Consider the following 11781-nt stretch of genomic DNA (forward strand, 5'->3'; position numbering starts at 1 on the left):
ATAAGATTACTTTTTGTTATATGAATGCCAATATTCACTGTTTGCTCTGACAGGGTACTGTAGCCTCCTTGTGACTCCAGCCTAAGGTACATCACTAGCTTCTAGGAGTGTTTATCCTGAGTAACAGACCTCAGACCAGCTTTAAAAAAAATTCTGTCAACCATTCAAGGGTACAAAACTACATTTCCAGTAGCTCTGGTTTTAATACAGCTCTGCATTGATAAGTTACAGGTTCTTAGATGAGACTGCACATCACAACAATTGAGTTAAATAGGAAACACTGATTCCAGCAGCTGAAAAATGTTTAAACTTTCTGGAAGAATTCCAGGACCAAACATAATAATGCAGTATCCATTACTAGCAAAACCATCTCCAAATCTTCTTTTAAAAGCTTGTTTTCTTAAAAACAAATCAAATGCAGGGGGGTGTAAATCACCTACAGGTCCTGCTGATTGCCACTGCCAATTTTCAGCTTCGAAAGATTATACAAGGGACTGATGACAGCTTTAAACTGCTGGTTTAAAACCAGGATGCAGATAAACTTACCTCAAAGTTACTCAGCAAAGCAGCATTTGCATCTTTTCTAAAAGGAGAGATGAAAACAATTAATTATGTTGCAAATGAAACTGTTTAAAGTTTTTCTTTGCTGAGTCCTGCAGACTCTTAAAGAACAGACACTATTTTGATTAAGTTTTTTTAAGAAAAGAAAACCCCAAGAAATCTATTTTTGGTGATTCTACATTACCAAGTTGTTGCCATCTTATTTTTCCACATTGTTAGTAGAATTATGACATAAATATAGAATATATCTTGCACATATAATTTGCCCCATAAATCACAATATACTTGTACAACTCACTCCTTTTACTCAGCCACCCCCTTTTATTCACTCACCCAATTTCACACACTAAAACCAAATTGCTTTGCCTCTTCCTTACAAAACAAGCCTCTAGTTTTATTTCAATAAAGACTGATGGGAAAAATAATTCAGATTACACACACTATTTCTTTATAAGTCAAGAGCACAGAGAAAGAAAATACAATGAGTATTTTAGTACATCGTACATATGTGTTTGTATAGACATAGATAGGGCACATGGGTAAATTAATTTATCAGTCAATTTTTTTACTGAGTAAACAAACTTACTGCATTTCCTCTTTATTTTTTGCATTTTTATGTGCCTAATTCTTTAACAGGAGGGCAAGTTTCCCATTTTCCAGCAACCAAACACTTCCCCACTAATTCAGTCCCAATTAAGCAAGAATCCTTATCCACCATTGGCAGGGTGACTGCAGAGCCAAGCACATATTTAGACTAATCAGGCCTCTATTACTACTGGATGTTGTAATTTTATATTTTTAAACTAAAAAAGGGAGGAAAAACCTGACAGGGAACATCCTATATTCCCTGAACAACACGTTCTGCTGAGCAGTCAGTAGCCACAACAACAGAAAGTTTCCATACAAAAGGAAAAAAAGGCCTTTCTCAGGTCTGTGCAGCAGCTTATGGGGGAAAAAAAAAAGAACAAAAAAGGTACAATGTGTTGTTAAGCACCGTCGACTGTTTGAATAGAACTGTCACGTTCATCACTTTCAAACGAGTTAAATGAGTCCACAAACTTCCACAGGTTCTATCATTGTTTTTAAATGAAAAGGACCTTCTAAAATACGCTGAGATGAACTTCAACTTCCATTTGCTGACTGGAGTGAAACTTCAGCAAGTGAGCTCAGGCACGCATTAGTTTTCATTCATGTTTTACAAACCATATAGCTTTCGTTGTTAGGTAAATGCAATTCTTCAGAATGTTTGCATTCAGGCTCTGGCTACAGAAATCCCCACGGATCAAAGACATTCTTTGTTAGAAATAATAATGCTATAGGAGAATTACATATGGAATTGTGCAGTTGAGTAAGTGAAAGGGTCATATAGAGTAAATACACCCCTATGCAAATGAGCCCGTGGAATCAATCTGAAGCTAAATTATTTAAGACAACTGCTTCCTTTTTTCATTCAAACCCACTTTGTCATTCAGAAAAATACTTATTTTTTTCCTTCGAACAACGGGCAGCCATGAGTCAGTCTCAAACCTTCAACAAAAAAGGCATTTTAAAATACTTATTTTTTTTCCTTTGGACAGCCAATGAGTCAGTCTCAAATCTTCAACAAAAAAGGCATTTAAAAAAAATACTGTCAACCATTTTTTATTTGAATAAAGACCAACGGGAAAAAATAATTCAGATTACACACCCTATTTCTTTATAAGTCAAGAGCACGGAGAAGGAAAACACAATGACTATTTTCGTAGTGTTTCAGCACAATTTCTGTTGTGCTGAAATACCAAAATTATGAACTGATGAACTTTTGCAGAACTTATAAAGTAGAAAAAAAATTTTCTTCAGTCCTCTCTCTCACGAAACAACTATCAATTTTACATTCAGGAAACAAGAAATTCTACATAATGAACTCTAAATAATGAATTCTAATGTATATTTTCAGCATTCAACTGAACAGTGTGCTTAATTTTTATGAGATTAAGACTTAAGCAGAAAGGAAAAGAATTTTCATAGTAATGCCAGAAGCATAAACACTTTATAGAATCTTTAAACAGGCAATATTTGCCCAAATTTTAGTCCAAACCAAGATATTCTTGAGGCCTGCTGCATATATCAAAAAATACCTTAGTATATGGCATCACAACTCTACAAATATCACTGACACTTCACATTTTTAAGTCTACTGCTTCAAATATGGTGCATATTTAAAAAGCAATGTTTTCTGGGGGGTTCTTTTCTCTAATAACAGATAGTTCTGGCAGGGTAAATCCTGGAGCAATTTTCCTAATTGCAAAACTTCCCTCTATGAAAGCCATCAAGCAGGAGGTAAAAGATGAGGAAGATTAAATGCCTACAGTAATTTAAGTGCAAAATGGACTAAATTGTTCCACTCCAATTAAAGGAACGTTCACCAGCAGCTCCAAATTTCAGCCCCCACATCTTCTACCTCTGAGGCACCTCCTCTTTGGTACTAAAAGAGGCAGCATCACTAAAATATATTGGGCTACTCAAGGTAATAAAACCAAGTGGATGTATAAGAAGCATCACAGATTTACTATTAATGGTATCAAAAGCACCTTTCTCAGCGTACAACAGCAGGATCAGCTCATTTCCCTGCAGGCTGCCACTTGTGTTGAGACTTGTGTCATACAAACCCCTCTTTCAACAGATGTTTCTTATCTACTTTTGAATTTTATGTCTACAAGATCTAATAATAATAGATTTAATAATAATAAAGCATCCATGGATTACATGACCACAGTAGTTCAGCTGATTTTGGGGGATGCTGGTATATCCCACGAGACTTGCACCCTCCATGCCCTCATTCTTAAGAGACCAGCACCATGTATATATAAATAAACATGAAGTTTAAGGAGCTCCACAGAACTCAGGAGTTTCTAAGCTTCAAAATTAGTCAAGTCCTATTGTTTTGTGCCCAGGTTACACTCCCAAAACGCAAACGCAGCGCTGTCAGCGCAGGAAGGCAAAACACGCTGCCTGGTGTAACTACCCTGAAATATCGGCCACAATTCTCTTTGCGTTTGCAATTGTTGGCACAGACTCCAGGCTTTCTCCTTCTCTGGCATGTCCAGCTCCTACACAGAGTCACCCTCCTGATGCTGCTGGGAAATCTCTCTCCCCGGAGCCGCCAGAGGATTCCCGTTCCGCCTCTCCCGGGGCACAGAGGGAACAGGCGGGCGGGGAGATGGGACCAGGGCGAGATTGGCCCAAACAGCTGCTCCAAGCAGGATTGTTAAAGCAAATAAAACCCCTCCGTTTCTCACCAGAACGCCTGAACCCGCTGCTGGGGAGGGGGGGTTAAAGGCCCAGTATACCCCTCATACACCCACCGTCCCCACAGGCCCATATGGATGTACCACACACACACAGACACCCCACAGGCCCACACGGATGTACCCTCCACACCCACACAGATGTAGCCCCGGCCCCGCAGCCCCCGCTGTGCCCACAGCAGCCCGTGTCCCCGGTGTGTCCCCGGTACCTCCCCGCCCTCCCCGTTCCTTACACCTCCATCTTGTCCGCTCCGCCGCGGCCTCCCTGAGGCTCCTCCCGCTCCGCTCGGGCACCCGCAGCCCGGCGGGAGACGGACGGGGAAGAGCGGGGCAAAAGGGGAGGCTGAGCCGAAGGAAGGTTTAGCGGCCGCGACGGAAGCGGAAAGGGAAGGAGAAGTAAGGAGGAAGAAGGAAAAAAAAAAAAAAAAAAGAAGAAAAAGAGCGACTGCATTGGCCGGGAATCGAACCCGGGCCTCCCGCGTGGCAGGCGAGAATTCTACCACTGAACCACCAATGCCGGCGATGGAAGCACACTTTCCGCCTCTCCCTTTGTACGTACTTTAGAGAAAAAAAAAAGATATAAAATTGTCCTGAAAATTCACCCAGATCGACAATTAGCCGCTATTAAATATGACAAAGTCAAAGCAGTGTCGCGAAGGTCCTTCCAAATCTCATCTCTAGCCATGTGCTGCCAGGCTGAAGTAGTTGTGTAATACTCCTATTGTCTTTTAAAGCACCTCTCCACTCGTCAGCGCTGTGTGTCTTTTCCAGGCATCACCGTGATGCTTTCCCATTTAATCTATGTGCTATTAAATGTTGCAAGAGCCCTTTTCATTCTCAGTAAACCTGAAGACACTTCACTGAGTGCAAATAGCTGAAAATCCCATTGGCAACAGCAAGGAAAATTGGCTCAGAGACTGAGCCCAAGAAACATTAATGCCTTAATTCTGACATTATCTCTCAGGCAAAAGTTTATATGCATATACAACACCACTAACTCCCTAAGGAGTCACATACAGATACACGTGATTCTTTGCAGCAGGGATTTAAGAACCATTTAGGGAACCAAATAGGTTTGACTTGTGCTCCCAACGTCCGTCTTGCAATCCCAGCACGAAATCCACCAGCTGCTTTTCTCTCCAGAATCAAACCACTCCCACTTTTAGGACTTTTCTTCTCCTTGGGGTTTTGTAAATCCTAAATCAATTCTGAATAATGTGGGCAAACTGCAGTGCTTCAGGAACAGTCCTCAGTGCCAGGACAGCCCTGGCAGCTCTCAGCTGTCCAGGAACCTTCATCAGCAGATATAGAAGTGCTGGGCAAAGTTTAAAAGCCACCTGCAAAGGTTTTTCAGCCCTTTTCAGTTGAAATCCCTGCCAAAAAGTTTCGATGGACAAGTAAAGCCCATCACACACGGATTGTAGTACAGATAGAAATTCATTTACCCTCCAGAATCACTTATTGTGGAGTCCTGTGAAAAATGAGCCAGGAGAAAGGTCTCCAAATGCAGACTGAGAGCTGTTGGTCTGACTCAGTGGACAGGATGCAATGGATGCTGCCCTTTTTCATGTCAGGATTAACTGGCCTTGTAAGTTGGCCAAAACTGGCACAGCAAATGCTCTGTAACTTCTCTGCCATGTTTCCATCCCTGCACATGAAACTGCCTGTACACCAGCTCCCAGCCAGGCTAAGGGGAAGGAAAGAAGAGAAAGGATGTCAGCTTTCATATGAAAACATGGTATTTCAGAGTTTTGTTCCACAAATCTACTAATCCTTGCCTGCCTCTCATCACTCTCTTCAGATAAGGGTTCAGAATCTTCAGCGTATTAATTTCATTTCTCCTTTGCAACTCTTTATATCTCTCCCCCAGCACCAACTTATCATCTTATTTCCACTGTTCCTTCAAAAGTTTCCCCCAAGACCTTTGCTGATACACTTTTTCAAGCTATGATGCTTTTTACAATCCGTGATGATGATGCAGCTGGGATGAATGGGTGTAATACAAATGCCTCTCTCAACAGTTCTCAATTCTTTTTCTAATAGAGATATTATTCCTAAATATTTTCCAATGGACACATATAGCCTGTTAGGGTGTAAATACATGTACGGGTCAGCTACAGGTCCACTGACATCATGCGATGGAGAAGGGGAATATCTAAGAGAGCTCATTACCCTTACAACTGTTCAGGAGGTGAGGTGATTAGGTCAGTTCACTGGTTTTAATTGCTGCTCTTTAGGTGTTAGACAGTTATGCTACACCATCCATAGGGAATGCAGACATAGGTTTTTCTAAATGTGCTTAGCATGTCAACATTTTAAGCATTGGCTTGTGATTGTTACCACTAAGGCTTGGGGAGAGAGGGGCCTCGGTATTAACTATTGAAAGCAGGGGGCCTAGGACTTGCTATTGAAAGCAGATCTGCAGGGTATTTGTATTCTTTGTCATGAAAGATGTTTACTGTATTCAGCATTTCGCTGATCACCCTATAGTGTCTTTTTTTTTTCCTTTTACATTCAAAATTCATTAAACAAAGTTGGGGGTTTTTTTAACAAAAAATGTCAGCACGGCTTCACATCAGCCGAGCTGACAGTGCGTTTGACCAGCACTTTCAGCCCATAGAGCTATTTTCTTTTTCTAAACCAAAATGACGGTTAAAAAAGGATGTTTTTAAAGAAGCCATCCTTTTTCTTCGCTGGACTTAGTTATGAAAACCAGTCCTATTGTGAAAAATGTATTTCTAGAACCACTAAAGCTCCTTCGGAGCATTGCACTCTTCCAACAAAACAAAAGGAAATAGTAAGGCTGTGATTGATTAAAAAAGTAAGTAAAATTAAAGTCCAGATCTTTGAGTACACTAAAATATATTTAATTAAACTTCTCCATGCTGCAAAATGGGCAATTTACTCTCTAGCACTACCTCATTGTACCTTAATGAATGATTTGCCATCCACTGTGCCAGAAAGGAAAATAAGTGGAAGACCTTTCCCTCAGACCTTCCTTGATATTAATTGTGGTGTGAAGATTTTGGGGGTTAATCTTTCCATTTCACAAAGCAAATAAAATACTGAAAGAAGATGATGGGAAGTGGAGAGCCATCCAAACCAGAAAAAATAGAGAAGATAGAGATGAGAATGCACTTCAGTGTGCATTAGAAAACCTAGTTTGTAATGCTATTTTACTGTTTTCCCCTCAAAAAAAGTCCAACTCTCCAGCTCCAGCATCTTTAAGAAATCATATTTCTTCAATGTTCATTTTTGTATTTACAGTTTCACTTCCATTTTTATTACAAAAATATTAGTCTATATTCTACATTATTATACAGAAATGGTAGTTATTGTCTATTTCCTCTAAAAATAGGAAAGAGAATTAATAATTTCCTAGATACGAACTGGGACAAGAGTTGAGCAGCGTACTACAAGCCAACTAATCCCTGTGAAGTTTGCTAAACACACAGTGACACTGCTGACAGATCCCATGTGGAAGCACATGTCCCTGCCACATGTAATATCAGACACAGATTAATAAGATCTTACTGACATAGATTCACTCTGGTTATAAATTCACTGATTACTGGTTCCCCAACACATCAGCAATCTCCTGTCAAAGCCCAGAGTAAGGAAAAGGACACTTCTAAAGGGTGAAGAAGACAAAAGTGGTAAAAATGAGGGATTTCACAGTAGGAAAGAACATGACTGCAAAAGGATCAAGCACTGCTTCCTAGTGTGAGTGTCCTAGAAGAAAAAGGAAAAGGAGATAATGTAGTTGAACTGAAAGAACAGTAAAAAAGAAAAAGAGGATCAGTTACAGGGAAAAAAATAACCCGACAAACTGTGGATGAGAAAGCTGGAATATGTTTCCTGAGTGCTGTGAAGGGTTTGGACAATGCAGATGGGAAAATATCACAGTGCAGAGGCTCACTCAGTAAGACAAAGCAGCAAATATTCAGCTTTCTGGGAAGTGGCTGCAGAAAATTCTCTGTCTGAGGAGTTAATGAGAAAGTAGTGCTAAGCCAAAGCTTTGCTGCTCCCAAAGCTCTCTTGTATTTTCAATCAGTTATTTACTTCCACGATATTTAGAGTGTGATGAGTTTAAGACACGGGCTATTGCCAAAAGCACAACCTCTCACCCCACAGCCACAGCTCACAGGAACCTCTTGGCAAGTGACCCCATGGAACTGGTGGCAGCAGGGAAGCCCCAAAGCTGGGGCTGCAGCGTCCCTACGAGTGGGGAGAAAAGTCTCATCCACGCAGAAATGGGAAAGGGGAACTGGCTCCCATCTGGTTTATTCTGGTGTGTTCGCCGGGGTGGCAATGGGGACAGAGCACTTTATCAATTACATTCATATCAAAGACTGCTCATTAAGGGGTGCGACACCGAGTGATGTGGCTCCTTCAGTACAAGGATATTCCCAGGGAAGGAGCTGCCCTGTCCACACACGAGACCCTCAGGCAGTGGGGGAGCACCGCCGGGAACTTCCCTAAGAAGCAACACGGGAGCATCCCTCTCAACCCTCCTCGTCGCAGCAAACCTCTCCCCAAAAGAAACTTCTCTCCCCGACCATGCGCTGGGCGAGCCGGGGCCGGAGGCAGCGGAGGGGTGTGAAGGGAGCAGGGGGCTGCGGGGGGGACCGGAGCGGGGCCGGCCCCGGGGACACCCCGCCCCGGCGGGGCGGGACGAGCCGCCTGCCCCGCACCGAGGCGTGTAAAAGCGGGGCGGCGGGGCCGGGGAGCAGCGAGCGAGTGGCCGGGGCTGCGGGACGAGCAGGTGAGCGGGGCCCGGAGGGGCCGGGAGGGCACCGGGACCGCGGCGGGGCTCGGGGCACGGGGCACGGCCCGAGGCACGGCTGAGCATCACCCGCGCTGTCCCGCAGGTTTGCACCAGTTGCCAGGATCGCTGCACAAACGAGCAAAACGTCGTCCGAAATGGCAGCCGAGGTGAGGGGGACCTTTGCTTTCCCGGCGGGGTGGTCTCCGGGTGCTCTGGCAATCGCGAGCTTCGGGTCTTTCCCTATTTCGTTTGGGAAAGGCTCCCCGGGGGTGTGGTGGAATCAGCATCCCTGGGAAGGTTCAAAAACCGTGTAGTTGTGATCCTCAGAGACATGGGTTAGTGGTGAACCCGACAGAATCAGGTTAACGGTTGGACTCGGTGATCTTGGAGATCTTTCACAACCTTAACGATTCTATTCGTTTTCCCGGGTTTTAAATGGAGAAGGGGACAGTAAATATCTTTGCTGCAATAGCCCAACGTCCCACCTCTGATGCTGGGCATAGCCCACAGCAGCAAAGATGTACCTGGACACGTCTTGCTCATCCCAGCCCTTACCTCCCCTCACCCCCTTTTCCCTCCCGGTCCCCTCTCCCATCACCCCGGGCACGGGATTCCCAGCGAGGAGCTGCACAACTTTGGCTTTTTCAACTCCCATTTCCCTCCCCCCTCCCCAGCAGCTTCTGCTGACAAACCTGCTCCACACCCAGAGCTCCAGCACCCCGAGCCTGCACCCCGGCTCCGCAGGCTTCCTCCTGCTCTTCCCCCGATAGTAATTTGGGGAAAGGGCTGCTCCGGTCCCCGGCCCGGTCCTGCCGCCGCCCGCTGTCCATGGTAGCTCGGCCGCCCGCCCGGCGCCGCGCATCTTCCGAGCCCTTCCGGGGGTACTTTGGGCTTTTTTCTCTTCCTTTTTTCGCTTTACGCTAACATTTGTAACACTGAACGGCACCCAGACCTCCCTTTCTGCAATCTGCACCTTTGCCGGTTTTATATCAATTTTTTGCCAAAACTTGCAAGAACGTCGTGGACTCTGGAGATGCTTCAAACGGTAACTTCACACACTTGATAGTTACAGGAGTGTTTGACAGGATGTGGCTTGTGCTGGCCCACAGCTCTTTGTCAGCTGCGTGTTTTCTTACAGTCTCCCTAAAAGAGTGGGATTTTTTTTAATATTTCAAGTAGTAGTAGATACCAGCTTTCAGTATATCTCCCTGACTTTTTTTCCCTGTCAGGAGACTCTCAAGGGGTCAGTGATCAGCAGCTGCCTTAAAAGAGAGTTCCATGCTGGTCCTGCACCCCATGCCCTGATACTTATTATCACAGACAGAACATACTCTCTGCAGAGTCCTGCAGGTGTAAAATGTCTTGGAAGATTCTCGAGCCAGACCTGCAACCTCAGGAGCTAAATTCTAGTGACAGTGACATGCACTCTGCCTCTACAACTGCTTGCCAAAGGCATTAAAATCCAGGGGATTTCTATCAGTGGTATAGACTGAAAAAATTCCATTCCTGAGATTGTCCTCAGTTTTAGTTTGATAAGGAGTGGAATGGACATTGACTGCTTTTTAGCAGATATATCCATAAGTCTTTTAAACATGCCTCTTGACTTCATTACTTGCAGGGGGACAAAATGATGGCGGGAAGGTTTGTTGGAAGCACAGATCCAATCATGGAGATGCTCAGCGCTTCCATTACTGTTGATCAGAGACTGTCTGAAGTTGATATTCAGGGGAGCATGGCTTATGCTAAAGCCTTGGAGAAGGCTGGAATCCTGTCTAAAACTGAGCTGGAGAAGATCCTGAGTGGCCTGGAAAAGGTATGTCTTTCCTTCACAAACTGTGATGTGTGCTGGAATGAATGGCTCCTTACCTGACAGCATCTGAGCTGCCGTTCTAAAGAGCATCTTTAAATGTCCTCGTGTCCCTTCCTCTTCAGACTGAACATTTACTAGGAATCATTTCAGTATGAAGTAAGAACATTCTTTTCCTGCTGGCACGTGGAATTCTTTTGAGTCTGGCAGCCCTCTGGTAGGAGGCAATGCATAGCATGTGTAGGGGGGAAGAGGAGTCAGCAGCGAAGCGTTTTTTTTTAAAATATCCATTGTTGTTCCTCTCCCACCACAGACAACGGTGAGTCTGTAGAATGTTTTATAGGAAAACCTTTGTGGACAATGCTAAAGCAATCACTGACATTTTGGCTCACTTCTTCCTTGCAATGCTTAAATCCTCCTATAGTCATAACACTGCAGGATTGCCACGGGTAGAGAGATGAATCCCAGCAGTACAGAATATCAGGATACAGCAAACAGCCAGCCTTGGCCTGAATACCAGAGCTCACATGAGACTTAACTCTTTGGGGTTGAATTTTCACGGGGATGGTAGGAATTTGCTGGGGACCCTTACAGCTCCCCCACACAGCAGGGTAACTTGGAGCTGACTGGTGTTTCTGCTGGTGTTTGTAGATCTCTGAGGAGTGGTCCAAAGGAGTCTTTGGTGTGATCCAAACTGATGAGGATATCCACACTGCCAATGAACGCAGGCTAAAGGTTTGGGTTCTCTATCCTTTTGTTCCTGTTCCTCTGTAGCTGGATCTGCCTGATGTTAAGGGCATGTGCTCTGTCCCTCTGTGAAATTCCTCTGGACCCCAAGTGCACAGGCCAGTGTCTCCAAGCCCCCTTCCATGGAAGTGTCACTGCTGAAACACAGAACCCAAACCTGCCCTTCCCCAAAACAAATCCCATGTCTACTTCCAGGCAGGGAGAAGATCTGCTCATGGAGTCTCTTGCTTAAAATACAGAGATACTGATAGAAATCCTCCTCTTGTCCTCAGGAGCTGATTGGAGATGTAGCTGGAAAGTTGCACACTGGAAGAAGCAGGAATGATCAGGTATGCACAGAATCACTTTTTCTCCTTTGTATTCCCCCCCCAATCCTCATTTCAGGAGACCTCAGATCAGCATGGCCTTTGGAACTCTTCCTGAAGAGCAAGAAATAGTGACATCACCACATAAATATGACCAAATGATGAGAAGATGCACTGTCCCATCACACAAGACAAGGAGGGGTTTACTTTGCAGTAAAAGTGGCCAGTCACCACGTGTCACATTCTGTGTTGTCTGACTGTGGCCAATCTCACACAGGTTGTGACTGACTTGAAGCTGTTCATGAA

General features: G+C 44.3%; 1 protein-coding gene and 1 non-coding gene across 2 annotated transcripts in view; both read right to left on the reverse strand.

Moving 5' to 3' along the window:
- The window catches only part of CRCP (CGRP receptor component), a 29334-nt gene extending 25139 nt beyond the window's left edge, over nucleotides 1-4195 (reverse strand). The window contains exons 1-2 of the mRNA XM_027690893.1: nucleotides 4082-4195; nucleotides 547-583 (exon numbers count right to left, since the gene is read on the reverse strand). Of these exons, the coding sequence (XP_027546694.1) occupies nucleotides 547-583; nucleotides 4082-4089 (45 nt within the window). The 5' untranslated portion in view covers nucleotides 4090-4195. The remainder of the gene's footprint in view (nucleotides 1-546; nucleotides 584-4081) is intronic.
- Nucleotides 4196-4294: 99 nt separating this feature from the next.
- Nucleotides 4295-4365, reverse strand: TRNAG-GCC. Its single transcript has one exon. It is a non-coding gene; the product is annotated as a tRNA-Gly (tRNA).
- Between the last annotated feature and the right edge of the window lie 7416 nt (nucleotides 4366-11781).

Source organism: Neopelma chrysocephalum, unplaced genomic scaffold (assembly GCF_003984885.1).
Source record: "Neopelma chrysocephalum unplaced genomic scaffold, ASM398488v2 Primary Assembly neopelma1_82, whole genome shotgun sequence".
Taxonomy (NCBI): Eukaryota; Metazoa; Chordata; class Aves; order Passeriformes; family Pipridae; genus Neopelma; species Neopelma chrysocephalum.